The sequence below is a fragment of the Anabrus simplex genome, chromosome 2 (genome assembly GCF_040414725.1).
Source record: "Anabrus simplex isolate iqAnaSimp1 chromosome 2, ASM4041472v1, whole genome shotgun sequence".
NCBI classification, from domain to species: Eukaryota; Metazoa; Arthropoda; class Insecta; order Orthoptera; family Tettigoniidae; genus Anabrus; species Anabrus simplex.
Window position 1 is genome coordinate 754,507,184 of NC_090266.1, and position 27,922 is coordinate 754,535,105.

At 38.6% G+C, this 27,922-nt stretch overlaps 1 protein-coding gene across 1 annotated transcript in view; it reads left to right on the plus strand.

Annotated features, from left to right (window-relative positions):
* The first annotated feature begins 356 nt into the window (after positions 1–356).
* Positions 357–27,922, plus strand: part of LOC136863098 (uncharacterized) — a 95,128-nt gene continuing 67,562 nt past the window's right edge. Inside the window, exon 1 of the mRNA XM_067139433.2 lies at positions 357–605. Coding sequence (XP_066995534.2) covers positions 515–605 — 91 coding nt within the window. The 5' untranslated portion in view covers positions 357–514. The remainder of the gene's footprint in view (positions 606–27,922) is intronic.

The following is a 27,922-nucleotide window of genomic DNA, read 5'->3' on the forward strand; positions in this document are numbered from 1 at the left end:
GTAGTAAGCCGCCGTGACGGACCACACAGACGTGAAGATTTTAGAACCTTGTGTTCCATTGTGTTGTGTCCTTTCCAGGTAAGATACTCACATTAACACCTAATACTCCTATTACACCTATTCACCTCTAATAGCATGTACTTAACCTGCAAACCAGAGTCTGGACGTAACGTATTCTTACGAAGTCTGACAACTAAAGACGAAGAGGAAGAAGAATGTCCCCTTCATGGACTTTTAAAATTTATAGTCGTAGAGAGTATATATATATATATATATATATATATATATATATATATATATAAATATTCTATGGTCACGGGGTGTCATTGTGTGGTGTTTGTTGTTAGCCCGAGAAATTTGACTTAGTGAGTAAGAATAAATTCCAAAATTCTGCTTATTGATTAAAGACGTACTATTGATACTGCAGAAGGACCGATAAGTTTGAACTGAGGCGTTTGGTTTGGTTCCTCCAGCGATATTTTGGAGCCTTTTGGAAGGGACGTTTAGGATTGTTATGGGTATATTAGTTACCTTTTATGGTTTTGCCAGGAGTGCGAGGCTTTTAATATTGACAGAGGTTCTTGTTTTTCTGGTCAAGACTTGTGGTGAGTATTTTTATTTTTGTGTTATTTTACACGATGTATGTTAGTTATATTCTTGTACGATTTTGCCTTATATTTGTAAGATAATGAAAGTTTGACCATCGTTTTGACACTTCTTTGGTTGCGATTTATGCGACTACATGTATTTTAATGTGTGAAGGGTTACTTCCACAAGCTAAGCGATGTAATCCGTGCGTGGTACTATGTTGTTAGCAACAGTGCCTGAAAGAGGTTATAATAATTTTCAGAGATTTGAGAGAATTGTCTATTCTCCCCGCTCGCACATAAACTTCCTAATTTTTGTGTTGAAAATCTGTTATTAAGGTGTAATGAAATGTTTACATTGTTTAGAATGTTGCGTCTATTTGTTCCCTCAACCGGGCGAGTTGGCCGTGCGGTTAGGGGTGCGCAGCTGTGAGCTTGCATTCGGGAGATAGTGGGTTCGAGCCCCACTGTCGGCAGCCCTGAAGATGGTTTTCCGTGGTTTTCCATTTTCACACCAGGCAAATGCTGAGGCTGTAACTTAATTAAGGCCACGGCCACTTCCTTCCTCTTCCTAGGCTTTTCCTATTCCATCGTCGCCAAAAGACCTGTCTGTGTTGGTGCGATGTGAAGCCAATTCTGTTTGTTTCCTTAGCCGTCTAGGAATTGAGGATGTCATTGGCAAATTTAAGTAGCACTAGCCTGCATGTATAACACCAAGGCCCTTCCTCAAATAAAATAGAACTCTAAAATGCTACTTTTTTTTGTGTGTAAGGTATGCTCATTATGTAGCCTACTGTACCTATCACCTTTGTAGCAGAAATGTTATGAAGATAGTGTTCAATTCCTGGCATTGCCACAGATTTAAGATTGGCAGAGGAGCTGGTACAATATGTGAGTGGGAATGTTCGTTCATCTCCCTCCTTTGAAAGTGTACCATCCTAGCATTCAGGATCAATTTTATATTCTATACTTTTGATAAGGATATTGGTTTTACATCCCACTAATTAACTAATTTTAAGCTTTTCGGAGAGGCCGAGGTGCTGCTGGAAGGTTGTCCTGCCAGACTTCTTTAATGTGCCAGTAGATCTACAGACACGAGGCTGATGTATTTGAGCACATTCAAATACCACCGGACAGAGCTGAGTTCGAGCCCGTCAGCTTGAGCTCAGAAAGCCAGTTCTCTGTCGTTTGAGCTGCTCAGCCCAGCTGTAAACTGCTATTTTTTTTTTTCTATTATGAGAGAGGTGCTGGTATAACATTGAAAGGAGGTGCTCTATGTAGGACTTGTAAAATATATGTCAGCCATGTGTACTTGTAAACAAACGTTTTATTATTGGGCAGTGTATTCCTGAGTTTTAATTAACTTATAGTGTCTCTGTCATTTCTATTTTTCATCTTCTTTTTTTTCCTGTTCCTGTAAATGCTCTAGTTGTTATTTCTTTCAACTTTTCTTCTTTCTCTAGTAGAAATTTCCCCATCTTTGTCCCAACAGATCTACTGAGATATCATTCTTTTACCTGAAAGTAGCTGTAAATCTTCAGTTGACAGGGTCAACTTTCCTGTTCTTCATATACGGCCATTTTCTGAGTCCAGGTTTTATATAAGTCTAGAACTAAAGTAGTCTAGGCTAAATTTAAACTGGCATTTTAAAATGCATCTAGGTCTTTTTAGTACTGGGTTAAGTCATGACGGACTAACTTAAATCCCCGACTAGGTTTAACCTTAAACTAGTTTAATTGAGGACTAAGAGGAGAAAAATAGTTAAATTTCTCTCCGTGATGTTGGTTATGCTTATTCTGAGGAGAAACAACTGATTTCAATATTGTGTAACACATGTGAATTCATTATTTGTACCATATTTGTGTTGCCTGTGCGTTTAATAAGCGTGAAAACGTCACAAGACAGAAATCGCAACCGAGGAATCAATTTTCAGTCTGAATGAGAGTACTTAAGTGCTTAACAATACTAGTATTTAAAAAATCCACAGGTTAAAGAAAATTACACGATAAGGAAAATGAGGACATTAAGAAGAGAACTTTCGGAAAATTTCCACAGAGTTCAATTCCAACTCAGAAAAAACAAAGCAGTCTGAGGAGCATCTTCAGAATGCGTGGAAAAGGATAAAGAATGAAATAAAGGGCCAGCTTGCTGAAGAACGCAGAAGAAAATTCGTAACTGATGGTGGACCCCCTTCATCTCCCAAGGATGATAGTAATTTTGAAAGAATGGTTGAGGAGGTGATAGCTGACTAGCAGCCATTGGAAAATATCCCGGATTATTATGACACAGGTAATGTAGGCTAAACTAACATATGCATTTGTTTACTGTAGTGGTCCCTTGCCAAAAAAATATGTCTGTAGCACACACATTGCATTTCCTTCAAAGCACACCCTCTAAACCAGACAACATGAATATATTTTAGGAAATTATGGCTTTATGAATTTACGTTGAATACTCTCGACTCAAGTTTCAATAAATATCGGCGTATTGGAATAGTTGGTGCCTTTAACTCCCTATTAGCTGTGCACACTCGCTCTACAACATGATTTCATTCCTTGGCCTGGGACCAACACACACACAAAATACAATCATCCCTGGGTCATGGCATTTATAAGAGATACCTACGTAAAGTTTCGTCTTCATTGGACGTAAAATTGTATTGTATTGACTAGGAGAATTAAAGTAGTATTGTAAATTTTTTTGTAAGAGATATACAGTATATATGAAACAAAATATTTTTACTTTTCAGATAATTACACAGAGTTGTCATTCTTTGTTTTACCTGTTACGGAGGAAACTATAGAGACCTCAGTTGAGTCGGTTACTGAGGCACCTCATAATGCAGATGCTAGACATGTTCCTCATACTGGTACTTCTGCGAACAAATTTGGGATGGACAACAAGAACAATGGTGAACCATGTTCAGGAGTACCATGAGGCGAAGATGAGGTACCTGAAAGAAGAACATGATATGAAGATGCTGGTACTTGGCGAGGAGTTGGAATATTGGAAAGATAGGAGGAAGCAGTCTTCCAATTGTAAAATTGTTGAAAACAGTTTGTAGTGGAAGTGATTATTTTACATTTTATTTTACATCCTAATCTTGTTATTGATTGATTGTTCTACCCATGCGGTTAGCTGAGTATGTTTTCATTTGTTTGTGTTCGTTATAAAATAAACATCACCTATAGAATTCGAAGGAACTGGCTCATAATTATGAAGGAGATTCAGCTAAAATTTCTTCGAAATCGTCTCTTGGCCTCACAGCCTCTTCTAGATTGTACCCTTCGTCACCAGCTTCATTTTCCTCCTCTTCTCCCTGGTTTCTTCCAGGTTCATCCACAGCAAAGTCCCCTTGCCCTCTTCCCAATCCATAATTATGTAGCACAGCACAAGCCACAATTATTATGCAAGAACGGCAAGGCAAAAACCGCACTGGGTTGAGAAGGCACCTGAAACGATTCTTCCAGAGTCCAGATACCCTTTCTACACTTGATCTAGTACGTGACAAAGCTCCTAGAATAATGGGGCCTTCCCTTCCATCTAGCAACAATGTACGTAAATTCATTTTGTTCCCTGGTGGCCGCTAGCACGTTTATAGAATAGTATCCTTTGCGATTGCGATACTCCTCCTTGTCATTGTAGTGTGTTGTTGGAATGTGTGTTCCATCAATTCAGCTTAGTACCCCCGGAAAACCGAATCTTCTGTAAAAGCTTTCTTTCGTAGAAATTTAACGTAATCATTCATGGGAAACTGTAGATAACCTCTCCTCAGAGTTCTACAAATTACCAGTGCTACTAGTTGAACTATCGGCAAGCTAACAACTCTGTAACTTCTATTAAGTCACTAGTTTCACGATGGAATATGATCTGCAAAAAATCTTAATGCTATGAGCACTTTTTTCCAAACTGGAATTGGACATCCTCTTGCTGTACCTACATCTAAGCTGGGAGTTAGCAAACGGATCAGTTCATTAACATTTTCCTTTGAGAAATGATATTGATCTACAAACTCAGTTTCATACAAGTCAACAAAAGAATTATTGCCGACTTGATGTTGAATTCTAGGTCCTTGATTTTGAACGTATTCTATATAACCTAGAAAATCCACTGTCACTCCACCGAAATATACATTCAATGTCTGTTTAAGTCCAGAACTAAAATTTTATTCCTGTTCCTCAGCGGGTCTACAATAAAGCTTTAAAATACTGGACTAGAAGATTTTAGTCCAGACCTTGACTCAGCAACTGTCGTGGATTAAAAATAGTCTCAGACTAAAATATTCCCTGACCCAGCATGCTAATTTTTAACTCCTGGATTAAAATGAGCTTTTAGTCCTAGACTAGTGCTAATGCTCAATTCAAAAACTGCCTCATAGTCAATCAATCAATCAGTACTGATCTGCATTCAGGGCAGTCGCCCAGGTGGCAGATTCCCTATCTGTTGCTTTCCTAGCCTTTTCCGAAATGATTTCAAAGAAATTGGAAATTTATTGAACATCTCCCTTGGTAAGTTATTCCAATCCCTAACTCCCCTTCCTATAAATGAATATTTGCCCCAGTTTGTCCTCTTGAATTCCAACTTTATCTTCATATTGTGATCTTTCCTACTTTTATAAACGCCATTCAAACTTATTTGTCTACTAATGTCATTCCATGCCATCTCTCCGCTGACAGCTCGGAACATACCACTTAGTCGAGCAGCTCTTTTTCTTTCTCTCAATTCTTCCCAACCCAAACATTGCAACATTTTTGTAACGCTACTCTTTTGTCGGAAATCACTCAGAACAAATCGAGCTGCTTTTCTTTGGATTTTTTCCAGTTCTTGAATCAGGTAATCCTGGTGAGGGTCCCATACACTGGAACCATACTCTAGTTGGGGTCTTACCAGAGACTTATATGCCCTCTCCTTTACATCCTTACTACAACCCCTAAACACCCTCATAACCATGTGCAGAGATCGGTACCCTTTACTTACAATCCCATTTATGCGATTACCCCAGTGAAGATCTTTCCTTATGTTAACACCTAGATACTTACAATGATCCCCAAAAGGAACTTTCACCCCATCAACGCAGTAATTAAAACTGAGAGGACTTTTCCTATTTGTGAAACTCACAACCTGACTTTTAGCCCCGTTTATCAACATACCATTGCCTGCTGTCCATCTCACAACATTTTCGAGGTCACGTTGCAGTTGCTCACAATCTTGTAACTTATTTATCACTCTATAGAGAATAGCATCATCCGCAAAAAGCCTTACCTCCGATTCCACTCCTTTACTCATATCATTTATATATATAAGAAAACATAAAGGTCCTATAACACTGCCCTGAGGAACTCCGCTCTCAACTATTACAGGGTCAGACAAAGCTTCACCTACTCTAACTCTCTGAGATCTATTTTCTAGAAATATAGCAACCCATTCAGTCACTCTTTTGTCTAGTCCAATTGCACTCATTTTTGCCAGTAGTCTTCCATGATCCACCCTATCAAATGCTTTAGACAGGTCAATTGCGATACAGTCCATTTGACCTCCAGAATCCAAGATATCTGCTATATCTTGCTGGAATCCTACAAGTTGAGCTTCAGTGGAATAACCTTTCCTAAAACCGAATTGCCTTCTATCGAACTAGTTATTAATTTCACAAACATGTCTAATATAATCAGAAAGAATGCCTTCCCAAAGCTTACATACAATGCACGTCAAACTTACTGGCCTGTGATTTTCAGTTTTATGTCTATCACCCTTTCCTTATACACAGGGGCTACTATAGCAACTCTCCATTCATCTGGTATAGCTCCTTCGACCAAACAATAATCAAATAAGTACTTCAGATATGGTACTATATCCCAACCCATTGTCTTTAGTATATCCCCAGAAATCTGATCAATTCCAGCCGCTTTTCTAGTTTTGAACTTTTGTATCTTATTGTAAATGTCATTGTTATCATATGTAAATTTTATTACTTCTTTGGTCTTAGTCTCCTCCTCTGTCTCGACATTATCCTTGTAACCAACAATCTTTACATACTGCTGACTGAATACTTCTGCCTTTTGAAGATCCTCACATACACACTCCCCTTGTTCATTAATTATTCCTGGAATGTCCTTCTTGGAACCTGTTTCTGCCTTAAAATACCTATACATACCCTTCCATTTTTCACTAAAATTTGTATGACTGCCAATTATGCTTGCCATCATGTTATCCTTAGCTGCCTTCTTTGCTAGATTCAATTTTCTAGTAAGTTCCTTCAATTTCTCCTTACTTCCACAGCCATTTCTAACTCTATTTCTTTCCAGTCTGCACCTCCTTCTTAGTCTCTTTATTTCTCTATTGTAATAAGGTGGGTCTTTACCATTCCTTACCACTCTTAAAGGTACAAACCTGTTTTCGCATTCCTCAACAATTTCTTTAAACCCATCCCAGAGTCTGTTTACATTTTTATTTACCGTTTTCCACCGATCATAGTTACTTTTTAGAAACTGCCTCATGCCTGCTTTATCAGCCATATGGTACTGCCTAACAGTCCTACTTTTAAGACCTTCCTTTCTATCACATTTATTTTTAACTACCACAAAAACAGCTTCATGATCACTAATACCATCTATTACTTCAGTTTCCCTATAGAGCTCATCTGGTTTTATCAGCACGACATCCAGGATATTTTTCCCTCTGGTTGGTTCCATCACTTTCTGAATCAGCTGTCCTTCCCATATTAAGTTATTTGCCATTTGTTGGTCATGCTTCCTGTCGTTCGCATTTCCTTCCCAATTTACATCTGGCAAATTCAGATCTCCCGCTACAATCACATTTCTTTCCATGTCGTTTCCCACATAGCTGACTATCCTATCAAATAATTCCGAATCCGCGTCAGTGCTACCCTTTCCTGATCTGTACACTCCAAATATATCAAGTTGCCTATTATCTTTAGAAATGAGCCTTACACCTAGAATTTAATGCGTCTCATCTTTAACTTTTTCGTAGCTTACAAATTCTTCTTTCACCAGAATGAACACTCCCCCTCCCACCATTCCTATCCTATCTGTACGATACACACTCCAGTGCCGTGAGAAAATTTCTGCATCCATTATATCATTTCTCAGCCATGATTCAACTCCTATTACAATATCTGGTAAATATATATCTATTTTCTGTTTTCCATCTGTTATCTTTTACATGCTTGTGGTTCTGTCATCTATTACAGCCAAAGTATTCACACATATAGGTCCTAACTTAGAATTGTATTTGATTTATTTCTAAGACTAAGGACATTGTTGGCCATGAATGCTACTGTATATATTTGTGAAAACGGATTACTGTGGATATTGTCATATCAATAGAAGTGTGTGTAGCTGTGATGAGGTGGGTGTGAGGTGGACTGTTTTGCTCTCTCCCCTCTGACATGCAGTAAATCAGTTTCCTCGTATGAAGTCAGGTAACTTAAGTCCAGATCATGATAAGACTTGAGTTCTCATCATTGCTGGAAGTCATGCCTAGGGCCTCCTAGCAATGTCATCTGACTGCAACCATAAACATTGTCATAGTCCGGTTTCATTGTAAACAATTCTGATCTCCCCATATGTCTTTGGACACTGCTGCAACAATTTTTGTACATTGCTTGCACATACTCAATAATTTGTTTTTCAAATACTTTCCAGTGCATTAATACCCATACCTTTGCTTTGGGTACACTATCGTAGGCGTTTTCTAAATCAAGGAATGGGGCAAGTATTCATTTATGGGAAGGGGAGTCAAGCCCCATTCACAATGCAAACGTAACGTAACGTAACGTAAACTTAAAATTAACGTTAACTTAGAAGTTAGCGGCCATCTTATCTAATGGATCCATTCACAATGCGCCGACGTAAACTTAACTGCGAGTCAGTAAAATTAAGGGATTGCAAACTCCAAGCTCTTGCGGTTAATTTTACGTTAACTTTAAGAACCAGCCAATCAGAGCAGAGGTAAACTTTGTGTGTTGTGCACGATATAATGACTTCTTTCGACGAAACACTTGCAATTCTCTTTCAAAATAATCTTTGTGTATAGGCTATGTATGATAGAAGGAAAAAGAATTACAAATACGCTGTACCGAAAAATAATAGGTGGAAATTAATATCCTGTAGTAATGAAATCTGACAATAAATGGCGGGAGACAAGCTCGCAGCGCTGGCAAACGGACGAGAGACAATCCCTGTCATAAATAAAACAGTGTCTCTGTATATTTCTTAACATTATGACGGACTACTAGTTTACGAAAACGATATCATCCAAACAAATAGATCCAAATATCTTATCGGGGTGTGATAGATAGGGTCATAGATGTCGGTAAAGGAGACCTTTTACATTTCTTTTTATTACAAAAGGGGAAGCAAATCGTAAGAAAGGCAAACAGTTCAGGTTTCATCCACATGTCCAAAATGAACTGATGAGGGTCATTTCTTACAGTAGATTACCGAAATCGCCCTGAGATAACCTTCTTTGATTCAAGGGATGAACCCATTTTCTGCACCGTTGTTTAGATCGCCTTTTCAGGTACCGTAGGCCTACACAGCTCCCAGGAGCAAAGCAATAGATGTTTGAAGTAATATGGATTCCGCTACCACGTTGTTTGATTCCATCGAGGTATTGAAATATAAAACTGCGAGATAGCCCAAAACCTGACTTCCGTACTAAATAACATGGCAGTGTTTTGATTGGCTGCTGTGTACTCTTTACGTTAATGTTACATTCCTCCACTGTGAATACCACAAATTTTACATTAATTTTACGGTTACGTTACGTCGTTAAGTTTACGGTTACGTTTGCATTGTGAATGGGGCCTTAGGGATTGGAATAACTTACCAAGGGAGATGTTCAATAAATTTCCAATTTCTTCGAAATCATTTAGGAAAAGGCTAGGAGAACAACAGATAGGAAATCTGCCACCTGGGCGAATGCCCTAAATGCAGATCAGTATTGATTGATATTGATTGATATCTCTTTCATATTCCCTATGTTTTTCCATTAACTGCCTCATACTGAAGATGGGGTCTAGTGTTTATCTTCCATTTTGAAGGTCATATTGCTCTTTTTGTATTTGTCTTTCCACCTTTCTTCTCATTCTCTTTTCTAGTACGCTTTCAAATATTTTTGCTTCCCGAGATTTGATAGCGATTCCTCAATAATTATCAGTTATCACATATATTCTTGTCCTCCTTAAATATAGGTATTATCACTCCTTTCCTCCAGTCATTTGGTACTGATTTTTCTTTCTAAATAGATCGATATAGCCTATACAGCCATTGTAGACCAACACCTCCTGCTGCTTTTCCAACTTTCATTCGTTTGACAGCAATTTCCACCTCTTCCATTGTGATTTCACGGTCGGATTCTCTCCCCTCACACTGTAACTCTATGATCTTATCTGGGTCATTCTCCAAAAAAAAAAAAAAAAAAAAAAATAAAGGCAGATTTGTGTCCCAGTTGGTTTTCAGGTGTAAAATATCTTTTTATGAATTATATACTATTGTATTTTAGTTTCAAGTAAGACCTATTTGATCCCATAATCTATTTTTTCAATAAAGTTTTACATTTTAGAGCTCAGTAGGCCTACGGGGGGGTCCCCATCTCTGTGTCATGTCCCCATGCCTGACTTGGCATTTTGATCATTTCATAATTTGGTAGATTTTATTTTCAAAGCCGTGTTTGTGTTAGAATATGCAGCTGAAAAGTTACTCATAAGCACTTCAAGAATATTTCTATTATTTTATAAAAAAGACTTTTTGCATTGAATATACCTGTTCCCAGCTGAAGTCTCACCTCTATGAAAAATGATGAACTTCAATAATACCTCCACAGATAGCACTCTAGGCTTCCTAGCTTCATTGGATTCAACTATTGGCAGCTATCTTGTCAGCTGCCTGAAGCCAAGTTGTGCATGTGCTTTTCTAGGTATTGTTTCAGTGTATGAAAGTGCTAGTGGAGATTTGGTAATTGGACTTTCTCATGTCCAAAGCATGCTCCTGAAGAAAAAGTTTTATGACTAATAATTTAATTATACTACAGATTATAATCATAAGTAGTACAGAGTCTAACTCTACAGGATGTATCAGAAATAATCATCATTTTCATGGTATACCATCTCTGGCATAGCAAACACAGCAAGTTTGTCAGTTTGATTCGCCTGCTCAAAAGTAACCTCATTTTCTCGAAAAGAAAAATATTCTCTGCCAATCTGATTGTGCCATTAACATAACACGAGCATCCCTGATTTTCATGTCGGTATAGTTCTGATACATCCTGTATACAGTAAGTAAGTTTCCCTAACCTCAAGTCTTTTCAAGTAGTTCAACAAAGAGGAGAAAAATCTCACCTACGTTACTGTCATCCTTGAGTGCTATTCACGGAGGTGAGAACAAGAACAGAGTTTGTGATGCTGTAGTCTAATTTATAATATTGGGTGTTATATAGATTTCTCCTCAGTAACTTATGCAGTCCTATTGGTCATCTAAATAATGAAATGAAAAGTACCCTTTCCTAAAATGAGGCTTTATTTTTACAGTAATAAGAATATATCCAAGAAAGATAGAAGCTTCAGAATCTTCAAATGAAAAGGAGGAGAAATCATGCAAAATCTAAGGTAATCATTTAAGGAATGATCCAATCAGATGTGAGGAAGCTATACAAAATGAAAGGGAGCGATACCATGGAAGGAAAAAAAGTAAGAAAAATACAACTTATAGGGGACATAAGTCAATGCGAGCAGAGAAGGATTAAAAAAGACTGGTGAGGAAGAAGTAGGAAATATTATGAATCCAAAAAGAAGAATGAGAAAATGAATGGAATGCTAAAGGAAAGTACACCGCCACTTAGTCCCCAACCTGGTCCATGTGGAAACAGCAAAATCGGTGGTGACAACAGCCTAGCCTTAAAATTAAAAAAAACTGTGCAGAAACAGGACTGAACTAAAAAGTACCTACTGTAAAAGTATCAGATGTAGTTGGTATACTTGACCAAATACTGTTGAACAATTATGGCCAGTAGGCCTACAAGTTCACTAAATACTTTATTATTATTTTTGTTATTATTATTATTATTATTGTTACCGTGGTTTGGTGGATCGGCAGAGGTGAAAGAAGGTGCCGGGGGGAATGTGTCTAACTACAAAGCCGAGATATGAATTACAATGTCTTAACTACAAAGCCGAGATATGAATTAAAATTTCATTAAAGGTTATATTTTTGAAATAGCAAAACTTAACAATTTTCACATAGAATTTCAAAGTTTAACAAATAACACATGCCAACAAGTAACCGACAATCAGGTACAAGACTAGGAAAAGCCAAAATTTGGAGATAATTTAACAATTTGGGCTCAAGCCCCTTTTTTTATATATATATTTTTATTTTTATTTTTTATACAATTTCTGAGTTCTCAGCTCACAACCACATATTTACCAAAGGGCAGAAAACCCCTCCATACATGGAGCACTTACTCCCAACTTTGAATATCTAGCCTCTCTGAGGCACGTTTACCTCAAATAAAAGAGCTGACCCGCTCTCAATTTTCTGAGCCTATTAAAGGCCATAACAGTCTTTACTATTAACTGCCCTCAAGGCACAACTTATAAGGAAACAGGGGTATCTTGTACCCAACCTACTGGGCCTTAGCAGAAAAGAACAGGTTAAGTAAATGGCCCAAATACAAAGATGAATGGAGGCATGTACTTGCACTCCTACATGAAACTTCTTAAAACCTAAGAGGCACTAGGCCGATGAAACAGGGGCTATTCCCAAACTATGGAGGTGACTCGTATGAGAAAATTTTAAGACATTACAGAAAGGAAGAAAACCAGTTACAAAATGTAGTCACCTAAAACCAATATGAAAGGGAGCTCGAGAGGGTAAATCACTCTCTATCCCCGAATTACAGCTAAAGATGTATGAAGTTTTTACATAAACAGGAAGAACTTTACACGTTTATAGAGATAGGTTACATGGTGAAGGTTTTGGACCTTCCCCACGGGTTAAACTGCTGAGCTAGCAAGAAATAAAGATGTTAAGCGGCCATTACCTTATTGAAGAGCTGCTGCCTGATGAAAGAGGCGCTTCCCGCCTCCTGCTACATGTCCATACACTAGGTTAAAAGTTGATGAAGTGGCCGAGAGACAAGAAAATCAGCAGTTTTTATACCCTCGGGGAAGATTCGAGACCTTTCATGAATAATTAAGACACACCCACGGGCGTTTATTGGTTACAGTACACAGTTACACACAAAATCGAAGAAGACATACGGGATTGGCTGAAAATTAATTACAGAAATAATTGATTGGCTAACTTCATAACTGGCGGAAAGAAAAGATTAATATTGCCAACCCGCAGATGAAAGAACGAAATTTAGTAATAAGAAAACTTATGAGTACAAAATATTTTCAAGAAATTTCCCACACTTCGCACCAGTGTGCATGATCACAGTTCTTAGGCAGTGACATCTATGAGAGAATGTCCAACATTCTTGATCAATGGAAAACAAAAACAAGTCGAAGTTCACACAGTGACATCTTCATAGGAAAGATTTAGGTAGGTCCAGTTTTAAGTTCACGGTTTTTCCAGTAGAGGAGTACTTTAAGGCGGAAAATTCAAATGTGCGGCATAGAGGTGTACCAGCCGGTACAATTATTATGATGATGATGATGATGATGATGATGATTATTATTATTATTATTATTATTATTATTATCAAATACATAATAATTGGGAATTATCCCAGTGGCAATGTTCACTTATAGTAGTGTGAAAATAAAGTAAAATTAAAGCATAATTACCCAACATGAACAACAACTACTGCAAGAATACAACAAGCAATTCCATTGAAAGAAAATATTACAATAAATAGTACTAGTTTAACGTTCTACATCCAGCATCATCATAAACAAATTCGCACACAACTTGAGTATTTCCAGTGCTTAACAATACGGCTTACAATACTATAGGTCCAGCTTACTACTAGCTTAACATTACAACACTGTTGCATACAAATTCACACGTACCTTATGTATTTCAAAATTTTACACTATGGCTTACAGTAGATTGAAGAGTTCAATTACTATTACTTTAGCATTGTTAATACAGTGCATTCATATACAAATTCACACAAACCTTAAATCATTCAGATGCCTTATTACTAAAATTTACAGTGGGTTGATGATGATGATGATGCTTGTTGTTTAAAGGGGCCTAACATGGAAGGTCATCGGCCCCTACAGTGGGTTGAGCGTTGCATTAACACACGAGAGGTCGCGCTCACGGCAGTTTGCCGCACTTGTTAAATATTTGTTAATAATATCGTTGCTAGCCACTGCAGGGCTTAGGGCGCTTGTTTCATCCGTCCCTCTCTCTCGCCTGACGTTGATTATCGTCAGTGTATTGCCTGCTGCGTTTCGGAGTAGTTTAAGTTTTCTTTCACTCTCGCATCTGCCGCGACATTCTTACATGACTGGATTTCCAAGAAAGTTTCTTAAGTAAAGTTTGTGCGGTTTATGGTGGCTTTCAGTAAAGTGTGGTGCTGTAGTTTTATCTTGAGTTGTGACCAGATCATTCATTGAAATGTACAAATGCAAACGTTGAGGCAATTTGCTCACGCGCGACCTCACATGCTCTTTGAAAACTCGCGTAATTTTACCAGATTTTGCAGATAAAAATTCATTAATTTTTTTACATTGAGAAAATATTTTTACTGGGTAATTATGTTAGTACTAGTTGAAAGGCAGTTAAACAGGGTACATATTTATATTTTTATCAGAGCATTCACTGCAAAAGGAAAACAGCAGCTCATTAAAGTATTAAGCGTGAGCAATTTGCCTTCGTGTGACCTCTCGTGTTCTAAAATGTGTGCGACCTCTCGTGTGTTAAAATATGACACCATCACATAGAAATGTATGCACAGTTTACAGAATGCTAGAGTCTATTCTTGCAGTATCTTACATTTCTGAGAAAAGGCTCAAAGACAGCTGCCGGTAATGCTTTCCAATCATCAACTCACCGATATAGAAAGGAATATTTACTGTAGTTAGTTTTCTGCGATCTACCTTTTTCTTTATGCTGATGATCTGTCCTTTTTATGTAACAGGGCTTTTCTAGTCGACTGTTCAGCTCTCCCCAAGCTGGCTTATTCGTGTAGGCATTAAACATGGCACATAACCGTGTTTGTTTCCTTCTAGTCCCTTTCGCTGTACCATCTCAAGTTCCCTAATGAATCCTGTTTGGTATGGATCCTATATGGCTGCTCCATATTCCAGGACTGATGTAATGAGTGATAAGGTCTATATAGACCTGCGCCTTCTCCTGGGAGCTGCTGCCCTTTAGCACCCTCATCTTGAAGTGTAAGGAATTGTACGCTTTAGTAATTACACTTCCTGCATGGGTGTCCCATTTTAGATCTCGCTTTACGTTGATTCGTAGGTACTTAACTGAGTCACACTCTACCAGTGTGTCCGATCCCAGACAATATTTAAAGTCCCCTTGTCTATGTTTCTTCCCCATTGTTATGAGAGTGCATTTTCAAGAATTTTATTTTCGAGTGCCCACATATGGAGTATATTTATATCGGCTTGTAATAACCTATTATCACTAGTATTCTGTATTTTTCTCTATGTTATGCAAGTCATCCGCAAACAATCTTCATTCACTTCGAATTTTGTTCAGCAGATCTTTGTTAAACTATGTAAATAGGAGTGGCCCTATAACACTACACTGTACAACTACCGACGTTATAGAAACTTAGTTGGCGTATTTACTTCCCACCTTTATCCTTCACATATATTTTCATTTTTACAAAGGGCACTAGGAAAGTTTTGCAGTGTGAGTGAACGCGTTAGACTTTTTCAAAATAATTTCCACCACACTCAATACACTTCTCCATACATCGAAACCAGTCACTGAACCAACTCTGCCACTTTTTTTCGGTTACATTTTCACACTTGATCCCATGCTGCCAGGAGCTCCTCGTTGGATGCAAAACGCCTCCCTTTCAGCTTCATCTTCACTTCTGGGAAGAGTGCAAAGACACACGGGGCAAGATCAGGACTGTGTGGAGGGTGATCAAGCACAGTCAACCCTGATATGGCAAGAAAATCCATTGTTACATTAGCATGATGTGCTGGAGCATTGTTGTGATGCAAGAGCCAAGTGTTGAGCTGTGACCTTGGACGGAGCTGCTTGAGAGCCTGGATGACCTGAGGCAGACAAGTCTCACTGTATCACTTCGCAGTAACTGTCCTTCGTGTTTCTAGCACAGCCCGAGTCAGGATGCCCCGTTTAGTGAAGAACGCTGCAATCAGCCTTTTCTTCACTGACCTTGACTTTCGCACAGTCACAGGAGTACCCTAATCTTCAAACAGCCACACATTGTTCTGCGATTTTGTTGGGACATCGTAATAATAAAGCCAAGTTTCGTCACCTGTAATGATACTATTGACGTTACGCGAAGTACAGTTTCAAACTGTTTTAGCATTTCTCGGCACCATTTCGCTCGATGTGCCCTTTGTTCCTCTGAAAGTGAATGGGGCACCCAAAGAGAACAAACCTTTCTGACATGGAGATGGAGCTCCTTGTACCAGCGGAAGATTGTTGTCCGATGTGGACATTCCTTCCCCAGCACAGGAGTTATTGCCTCCAGGCACTGGTCAACAGTTAATCCACGAGCAAAATTGTAGCGGATAATTGCACAGTATTTACCTTTAGACCACGCTGACATCTTAACTTGATTTCAATCCCACTGCTTGATAACAACTTGTGTAAAGGTCGCGCCTTGCTGTCGTCTAGACTGGTTTTCACACCTCTTTTCATCCCTCACCATAACAGGGGTGTCCAGCCAACCGTTTTTGTGTATTGCAAAACTTTCCTAGTGCCCTTTCTAAACACTTATATCAAGATCTGCCCTCAATGGAGGATGACCCATCTACATTCCTTCTCACATTCAGGAGTTCATCAAAGTAATCCTTCCATCTTTTCCTTATTTCCTCTGCTTTTGTTACTACCCCTCTTTCTTTCCCTTTCACCTGCTTCGTGTAGACTTTCTTGTTTCTTCCTTCTTATAATAGTCCATATGGCATCCTTTCACTGCTGTACACATCCTCTTAAAACTTTCGTGTAAAGCTTTCCCAGCTTTTAGTGTTTTCTTCACAAGAGCTACGAGAACGTGAATTGAATTCACCTCCTGATACCGCAAAAAGGACTTGGAGTACAACTTTACAAAGAGTGCACACCAGCAAACTTTTGGGTGCGAGATCATACTGGACAGTCTTATAACGAGTGGAGAGAGGCTATAAAGATGACTGCTTATGTTTCTGCGGTATGCTCAGTACCAGGCAGATCCCTGGACAACGACCTCTGTCGGTATTGCCACAGAGAAAGAATCTCTTGTTCATATCCTGGGTTTCTGCACATGCGGGGAGCTCCTAAGAAACGTGGCACCACCAGGTCAGATCCTTCATTGCCGAAGAACTGAGAATGAAGGGATTCAAAGTACATGAGGAGGTACACGGACTGGCCATAAACGGTAGTTTGCAGGGAATTTAAAGACAACAGTTCTCAAGGATTCATATTAGATCCGACTGTCAGTTTCGAGCACCATAGTGGTCAGCCAGAGGAGGTTAATCTAGAAAAGATTAACAAATACAAACCCACTATCCCTTATTACAAATCTAAATACCACCTTCAGGAAATCAAAATAGTAGGGATAATGGTCGGAGCTCGCAGTACCGTACCTTGTCACTTTGTCACCACATGGAAGCGCTTCCAACTCCCAATGAAGCTGATCCCCAAAATTGCGACCCTCATCCTCCAAGGCTCCATCAAGATCCTGAGACACCACCTCTACAGCTACAGCTCTGAAATGCCGCACTAATTATACTGTTCCTTTATAATTTAGATTTTTCTTCAATTAATAGATCTGTACAGAAAATTTGATATGTCTTACCTTGTACTTAGTGGCAGCCTGTAAATACAGGAGGTTGTTTCTAAATAAATGGAAATGTATATACTTTCTTGTGCCTTCTTTTAATTTCCTGATACTTTCTTCCACTTTATTCCTATCCCTAATTGCCATTCATTCTTAATTTTTAATGCTTCCTTTACCCTCTTATTCTACCATGGTTTGTCACTGTGTTTCACTCTTTCAGCTATTCTGTCACAAGCCTCCTCTGCACAGCTTAACAAGTACCTTCTGGAACATGTCACATTCCACTTCCGCATTCTCCACCTCATTTATGGGTGTATATTGTTTCAATTCATTTTGAATTTTTTCTTTTACTTCCGTGCCTTTTAGTCTCTATATTTTTATTTCCTTGTCTCTTATTTCTTTCATTCTTACTATTTTTCCTACTTTCATTTTTGCTATCACTACTCTATTGTCTCCATCAAAGGATACTTCTGGCAAGGCTGCTACTCTAACAACTGTCTACGATTTTCTCTTTCCGCCAAGAGGTTGCTTCTTCCATTCCTTTTCTCCCATGACAGTCACTTCCACAGCCTTTATTTCTCAGTGTCTCCAGGAATTTGTACATAGGTATATTTGCATCCAGTCTGGGGTGCATACACTTACATGAATTCCTTTATTCCATCCCTTCCATTCCTTCCATTCCTCTGTCCTTAACTGTATATGGATTATTCTATTACTTATGTAGTCCATTTTATCTACATACTCATCTAAAATCTTGTTTATTGTTATCCTCATTCCATTCTTTGCCTTATGTCTTTCACTCCAGTAGAGAGTGTATCCCATCCTCAACTTCTTTCCTTTTCCTCTCTACTTAACCTCACTCAAGCCCAATTTTCTCCTCAATAAAATCAATCTCTTCTTCTGACTTTCCAGTTGGTGATACAAGGTTGATTATTGCCATCTTCATATCGTTCTGTACTGATTGCCCAATTCTCAAGGTTCCCCATCATAAGAACTGCGCGTTGCTTCCGGGGAACACCCCAGCCTTTCACTGAGGCTGATATAAAAGTGCCATTTCCATTTTAGACTTATTACGGTGGGGTCGCCACTCCCAAAGGCATTTTAGAGATGCTGCCATTTGGTGATCAGTCTGCTCCTAACATGGAGTACAGACAACTTTTGCAGCCAGCCCTAACCTTTGGTCAGACGCTACTTGATGGGTTCCGGTGTCATTTCCTACACTGAGGGGATGATCACGCCACCTAGGGGAAACTTGTTCACCCAAAGCCATTGGTTACTTTAGGGGATCAGGTTATTTACCGACATTTCCTGGTGAGGCACAGGCTATATCATCTACTCATTACCGTAGCGGTGTAACTGGGCAGACAGCAGACCCTAAGGTCCTGAAATGAATGTACTGAACCCTTTAGGTCCATATTGAGGGATACCTACCTTCCTTACCTATCAGCAAAGTTCATGAGATCTGTCTCTTGGGTCGTATCGGGTTTTTCGTCACTTGCTGAGGTAAAGGTAGGGTTCAGTAATTCTAATCTATCTACTGGAATGAAAGGTCTATTTAAAAAATTCCTATTTATTCAGGAAAATTCTGAAGTCATTTGATATATCAATGGTATCATAGAAGTCAATTGTGTCCACTGGACACCACAATCATTTTTACATAAACGTCAGAACACTGGTGTGAGACTTTAACGTAACTGCCTGATGGGCATTCTTACTAGAAACCACTGCCTCAATTATTAATCATTTAAGAAAGGAAAGTCTGGAAATCCTTAAATTCGGCTTCCATGTGAGACCACATGTACCATCATAGTGATTCGTTATGGTCCATCCCTCGTAACACGAACTCTGGACTCTGGGTATAATTAAGGCCGTCCAATCGGTGTGTGCCACACAGTGGTTCTACGGCATGGACCCTTAATTGAATCGATGTGACCTGCGTCTATGTCATGGACCGACATCTAATCTTCTAAGTTACTTTAAAGTCATTGTGGATGTTGACCGCAAGGAAATGATGCTACAATGGCATATGGCCCTAATCTAAGTCACTGAGATTGATGATCCCCTGACCATCCAAGTTTCTAGGCTGAAGGCTAAACACAATTAAGTTACATCGGTTGATGACCAAAGTTCCAATTTACTATCCCCAGCACATTCACTGCTCAATCAATCAAAGTTCAATAATTACAACAATAGCAATGCATACACAAACTTTGTGGCAGTACAATCCATTTCCTTCGGACATGTCCCCTTAAACGTTACTTTATATTTTAATATTCCCCCAGAAAAACAATCTAAAATTTCCAGAATGCATCTCCAAGTTATTCGCTTGATTAAAGTTATTTCATAATGCGGTTTCACTGAATTTAATAATTAAATAAATTTAAATGATTTATCGAAATGTTAAAGAACAGTAAATTTTATCTCCGCGGACTCTGGTTTCTTCACGAATTTCTACGCAGCTGTGATGTGAATTCAATCTTATGATCTTTATCTGGCTGGAAAAGAATTGTTACATAATCCATGTCCAGTTATATATCTTGTCTCCTGATCTCACACTTTTAAAATCTAATCTAGTCCTAACCGTTATTAACACTTGGATATCCTAATAATCTACGTACAAACCAAACAACTCGCCATATAATTACGATGTCATATCTCGTCATTACCATTTATGAATTTTGCACACCCCTCACAGACAAACCGATCATCACGGGTCGTATCTATATTTTGGACAACCCTGAATTTGGTTACTCTGTTCCTTATACTCAAAGTTCGTGATTTCAAATGTTCATTACGTCCCCAATTACAGTATTTCACAATACTCAGATCATTACCGGCTATGAATTTCAACTAAATCCAGCATTTTAACGTTTTCCCTGGCCGGGAATACAGTACAATCTCAATTCTACGCCTGTCCCATTATATCACATCTGAGGCCTCTCATCCCCCAAGTTCGCTTGGCAGTTACATGAAACACCCGGTTCGTTCTACCTGACTGACTTCTCAAAATGCTCCCTTTAAACTCTGCCAACATAATTAAACAAATACGATATTCTAACGAACAAAATGCACAGGTTATGCTTCAAGATGCCCACATTAATTATACGCGTCGCCAATTGATACCGCTATGGATTTCTATGAATTTCTTTCCATTCCCAACATTATAAAATATTCCTCGGGCTATCATGTCCTGGCTTCAATGACAGGACTCTAACCTGATTCGCACATCTCGTCTCATCTCAACTCATATAAACATTCCTCGGGCTTCCGTGTCCCGGCTTCAATGACAGGACTCTAACCTGATTCACAAATCTCATATCAACAAAACTAACCTCTGTTTCCCAGCTCCACAATTATCATCGACAAAGAACTGGAATAAAATCCTCACTAGAAATCTCGACGTCTAATATGGCACAATGCATTATTCATGAATAACTTCGCATAAATGAAATCGTATTTAATAACTTGATTTTTATGAACAAAATGACTGAAACATTCTACTAGATCTTTTTATTGTCAGTCAGACACAGTTTAAAATGGGCATAGAAAAAAAAAGTTTCTCTCCGTGACCAAATTCATCACCCTAGGTTCTCACCCGACAGCGCGCTTCCACTCGATTGAAAATGAGTGACCATGGATTACTATTATTAACGTCAAATTGCAGACAGGAAAAATTTACGTCGAATGAACATCTTAATTTGGCATCACAAAATATAGGCAGTACACTTCACACGGATGACGATCTACATTGGACGTGATATCACTTCGGAACCCTATTCAATAACTTTTTACAACATTATACGGCACTCGCAAGACTTCAAAAATTTATCCAAGTGGAAAATGAAACAAATGACTCTTTTAGTCGTATTCTCACATTTACAAAACTTAGTAGGGATGACCACTGCGTCGTATATCCCCATTCAAATACACTTTTAGAGATCACGAGACAAGATATAAGAGGTAGTAAGATGGAAAATCACCTACCTCATGTAGTCATAGGGCTCACCTGCGACCCTGGCATTTTATTTAGCCATTTTTACATTCATGGCTTTACAAACCATTATGTTTCTTCAGGTTTCCTGGAATAAAGCATTAAAAAAAAGAAAATACCCTTCACTTGTTTGCTGGGCGCACACGATGGACTATAATTATTTCGGCACCCGAATTACTTAATCACATTAGAATTTATTCAGTACTTTGACCGTCCTATCTGGTACAATTATTTCACTCAAGAAAACTTATCTCCTCATGGACTCAAGACCTAGCCACACTGGCTGAAATCTGGAGTTGAACTCAGTCTACTTTCGTTGGTTGGATTTCGCAGAGCAGCTCAACAATTTTTCGTCCGCTTTGTATCACAAATGCCGGAGAAGGAGACTTCGTCATGGCGTCCCTTCATATTTATAGCAGTTACCCCCTCTCTTCGGATCTCTCCCTTTGCCGCCAAGAAAATTTCTATAAATCTTCTGACTTACCAAAACTGTAATTTCAAGAGTTTTGAAAGTGACTACATGCTTGCTACATTTCTGGCGGTAGTGTTCATGGACATTTAAAACTTTTACGGGTTCGATTTGTGAGATGATTGACCTCCTTTGATAGGCACTATATTTTTTTGACTTGGCGTGGGTCATGCCATGTACACGCGCTTTGAAATAGTTCACAAAAATGGCTTGAGATTCTTCCGCCGTTGACACGTGTGGCTGACGTCACGTACCCCAGAGCGTGGGACCGAAGGTAATCACCTCCTCGTCACGTGTCAAATCCATGCTATCAAGAATCCAACTTTTAGTTTAATTGTTACATTATGCATAATGTTCTTAGGGCACAAATGTCATGGGTTCAGTACATTAAATCGTTAGCATGATATTCGTAAGAAAAAAGCATTAGCATTTTGCCTAACATCCAGCCTATAATGATCAGCAAGCAATAAGTGTCAAACACTTCAGAGAATAATATAGAAATTACTGTGGTGGAAAAGTTGACACTGGCAATGAGCATCACAACGGCAGATGTTTCTGGACCATTGCTGTCAATACACCTGAATTGAAGGAATGATTTGGGTGGGTCTGTGACGAAAAATTATGTACAGTACTGTAGAAGGTGATGGTATTATTATCCCATCATTCATGAGGATCTTCACTAATACATTGTGTGTGCATGTTAGGTGCCAAATTGTTTATCACAGCATGCAAAGATGTTTCATTTTTTCCACTTAACACATTTGCAGCACATTAATGATGAAAGGAACGCTGGCATGGGTATACTGTTTCATTCTTGAAATCAAATGATCTTTGATGGAGAGGGAGTGCGACATAATCGCGCAAAACCGGGCGAGTTGACCGTGCAGTCAGGGGCACGTGGCTGTGAGCTTGCATCCGGGAGATAGTGGGTTCGAATCCCACTGTCAGCAGCCTTGAAGATGGTTTTCCATGGTTTCACATTTTCACACCAGGCAAATGCTGGGGCTGTAGCTTAATTAAGGCCATGGCCACTTCCTGCCTACTCTTAGGCCTTTCCTATACCATCCTCGCCATAAGACCTATCTGTGTCGGTGCAACGTAAAGCAACTAGCAAAAAACAAAAGAAATTTGCCAAGATAGTTGAAGTGGCCAACAAGTTCATGGCCACCCAAAGTTCTGAGGTACACATAATCTACTTCACCTTAAGTTTAAGAAGAGCAGAGAACACATTACAGGAGAGGTACTGTGCAACGGTACGAATTAAGGCAGCAATAGAGGAAGAGGCCGGATCTTCCATCTAAAGTTCTTCATGATAATGCTAGACCCTACACTCTACTGGCAGTTCTGGAACTTAGACATTTCTTTCACTAAAACATAATGGAATATTCTCTTTATTGGTCTGAATTTAGTACTGTCCAATTTTCATTTGTTTGGGCCACTAAAGGCACGTCTTAGTAGAACGGTATGTTGGGTTGATGTAAGTGTACAGGATGGTATTCGATTTTAGCTGGAACATCAAGATCCTAATTTCTACAGAGAGGGGATCTTCAAGCTTACAACAAGATGGGATCAGTCTGTAAATTGGCTAGAGTCAGGCTGAGTCCAGGTTGGTGGGTTCGATCTCAGCTCAGTCTGCTGGTGTTTGAAGGTGCTCAAATATGCCAGCAGTGTGTTGCAAGATTTAGCTGCACATAAAGGAATTCCTGTAAGACTAAATTCTGACACCTTGGCATCTCCAAAAACTGTGAACATAGTTAGTGGGGCATAAAACTAATAACATTGTTAGGGTCAGGAGTTTAAGGTGCTAAGACAGTTAAAATAGGCAGTCATGCAGGCACTAAAAATACAAAAGTATGCACCATTGTGTAATATAGGCAACCAAATAGGCATAAACAAATACTTATAATTTAATTGTACACCGGCCCCGCGGTGTAGGGGGCAACGCGTCCGCCTGTCACCTGGTGGCCCCGGGTTCGATTCCCGACTGGGTGAGGGTTTTTTAACTGTAATGATTAATAACCGTGGCCTGGGGACTTGTGACGTCCTTAATCTTCCTTTCCTCACATACACCATTCCACACTACCGCCATTCCAATTACACGCAGGTTCATACAATATGGTGTCAGTAGGGGCAAAAGATCCACATGGGTCGATGCCCCAAACAAATAGCATTTTTTTTTAAAAGGAAGGAATTTACAACTAACAGATTATCAATATTTTCAAGTAACAATCTTGTTCTGTTGTGTTGAGGAATGTTTCTGTATTCTGAGAAGGATCACTCAACATCACGCGAAGTGGTGGGACAAAACTTCAATGAAGCTAGTTAATCTGGTTTTAGGTTTTCTTCAATCCAGGATGCAAACTTAGGTAAAATGAGTGAAATGAGTTAAAATCTTATCACTTTTTGTGCTTGTTGACATCAGATTTGTCTTGTGGGTTTGATTGTTCCATGTTTTACGTCATTATTATTATTATTATTATTAAATGCTACAATGAAATGTGATCGTAGTCCTCAATCACAAAAAGGAGGTTGGGATCTCCAGGGAGCCATTGCTTCAGCCAGTAGGAGTTGGAAAGCTGAGGATGGATACCTTATTGCACTTCCTCTTAAAACAAAAATCACCACCACAACAAAGATTGTTCTTTAGGCATTGTCAAACACAGTTATTCAAAGTAGATCTTAACATGATCTCAAGACAAAGCGTTCAAACAATTTGTTTCAGGAGGGAGGTTGGGGATATGGGTGTTTACAACATAGTTTTACGTTGATTGGTTCTCGCGTATCATATTAGGAGATGGAAGGGTTGGAATAGAGGTCTGTAAACAACCCAGTTCGTTTGCTCACGCTCATTAGAACTGTATCTCTGTCGACTTTGAGCAGGTTTGTCTAGCGGTATATAATCTGAGATAAGGTGGCTGGTGCACTTACAGATAGTATCAGTGAAGTTAAAATGAACAAACTTACGAGGAGTGTGGCTGACAATAAAATATTGGACACCATGCAGATATTTTAAAGAAATATGCATGGAAGTAATGTAATTACAAACTTACTATAAACACTGTGAGATCAACCTGTCACGTTAGTAGACACGGAACATTAACTTGTACTGTCTTTCACGTAGTCACAAACATTCATCATTATTGAGTTTGTCTGTTTTAGTACAGAATGAATCAAGAGAATGTAATTTACTGCAGTATATCTTGGTTAAGTGAGCTTCTTATCACTAATAAAGTTACCAGTTGAACTGAAATTTCCTTCACTTGCCGCTTTGGAGGCTGGAATAAACAATATTTTCTTCACAAGCAGAGCAAGTCTTGGATATTCTCTTCTGTTATTTCTCCACTATGCTACAAGATCATCATCAGAAAGGCGATCTTTTAATAAATTGTTGTAGTAAAAATATCGGCAGCGTTTATTTGTCCATAGTCTGCGACAACATTAAATTGTTTTTGACATAGATCTAGCAACCTATTCCCGAAACAACCATAAAGGGACGGAGATCTGTTGAACACATTTTGATGCACTTCTGTGTAATGTTTTATTTGTATCATGTGGTACTGTATTTGATGGACGCACTGTATTTGGCCTAAATTAGCATGTATGCTTTCACATGTGAGTTTCAGATAAGGACAAAAGTTTCCACCTGTTCAGTACGATAAATAGTGAAATATATTTAAAATATCACATATTTATTATCTGTCAATTTACGGACCGGTTTCGGCACCTTCCTGTGCCATCATCAGCCTAGGAAATTTTTTGCAAGGCTTTTTATATAGCTACATGAAATATTTATACCAGTATAAGAACATGAACAGAGCATTCTAAACTAGGTTGTAAAGTTTTACCATTATGTATGTGACTTAAAATCTATATGATTAAAATACAGAGACTAGATTAATCTTTGTGGGATAATAGACACATCATGAGACATTTATATACATCTTTAAATTTAGAGCTCTTTGTGTTATCAATTTGATATAACTATTATAAAAGTAATTGTAACACCCAGTTTTGATAAAAATCCTTAACAACTGTGAGCATGCATTTAGGAGGTAGTGGTTTCGAACCTCACTGCCGGCAGCCCTGAAGATTGTTTTCCTTGGTGTCCCATTTCCACACCAGGCAAATGCTGGGGCTGTATCGTAATTAAGGCCATGGCCGCTTCCTTCCCACTCCTAGCCCTTTCCTATCCCGTCGTCGCCATAAGACCTATCTTGATTAATAAATTTCATGATGTTCCGTATTGATATCTATAGTATGTCATAGAAAGTATTGATAAGGTGGATCTCTTTCTTTCTATGACATAAGACCTATCTGTCGGTGTGACATAAAAAATAAACCCTTAGCAAAATCCTAATTATTGATCCATCCTCGTATATGGTATTATTCCAGAAATATGACATTAGTTTTTCATTTTGATTTGTATTACAAGTAGGCATAACTACCTTTTAGGTTTTATTATTATTATTATTATTATTATTATTATTATTATTATTATTATTATTATTATTATTATTATTATTATTATTTTTTTTTTTTTTTTTTTGAGAGAGGTTGTTAGTAATAAAATTCATGTTTTCATTTTCTTTCAAAACAAGGAGACTGGGTATTGCCCATTGCATGAGTCTTTGTCGGCAGGATTCCAGTGCTGCCATTCTTAGCTGGAGAGCTGGTAACTTTCCAGGAAATTATACAGAATCTGACATCTCATTGCATTCTATAGAATGCAGGAGCTCCCAAAGAAATTGCATGAAATACTTCTCTCTCTTTGGAGGAATTTAATATATAATGTTTTACGGTTTTGTAAATGGGAAAGTAAAGTGAAAGGACCATGCATAGTATTGCTAGGCAGTGTGAAAAAGCCGCAGAAGATGAAACTGTGATTTGTACCCTCTTGGCGAACTGCAGTTTATAAATCTCATGTTCACTGCTCCATACTGACACCATTATCTTATGAAACCTCGAAAGGAAATGGTTCTGGTTAATAATAATAATAATAATAATAATAATAATAATAATAATAATAATAATAATAATAATAACAATAATATGTTTGATTTTAAGAATCCGATTGGTATTGAATTAGGTGGATGCGGAGTCATTTCCTTTTGGGGTTATTATTATATGAGCTTGGCAAATTCAATAAGAGTGTTGTGTGCTGAACATTTCTGCAATTTTATGAAGTTCAAACAGAAATCCTCACTATGTGTAAACTTCTTATTACTGTCAAAACAAAAATACTATTTACAGGAGGGGAAACACACATTGTGAAGTCTCATAAAAAGTATGGGGTTTAATTTTAAAAAATGTAAAAAATGTGAAACATATATTGGAGTGTAGTGATATTGTTGCATGTGCACAGAATTTCTCAGTGCAGTGAGACAAAATGAAAACGGATGTAAAAGTTTGCCACCGGGCGAGTTGGCCGTGCGCGTAGAGGCGCGCGGCTGGGAGCTTGCATCCGGGAGATAGTAGGTTCGAATCCCACTATCGGCAGCCCTGAAGATGGTTTTCCGTGGTTTCCCATTTTCACACCAGGCAAATGCTGGGGCTGTACCTTAATTAAGGCCATGGCCGATTTCTTCCAACTCCTAGGCCTTTCCTATCCCATCGTCGCCATAAGACCTATCTGTGTCGGTGCGACGTAAAGCCCCTAGCAAAAAAAAGAAAGTTTGCCATGTACACAGATGAGTCATGGGTTCATACCCACTAATGATAAAGAAGTGCTGGCAGCACGAAGACATTCCAGGTATTATGGTGAAACAAGGCATCGGACAAAGAGGTATTGTGGTTCATGAGGATGGTGAAATGGGGTTCGTTCAAGGTGCAGAGTTGATTTATGATTCATAGTCGCTATCACAGGTTTACCATGATGAAATGAGCAGCACGAAGTGGCTGCAGGACAATGCACCGTATATTCCCATTCAGGAA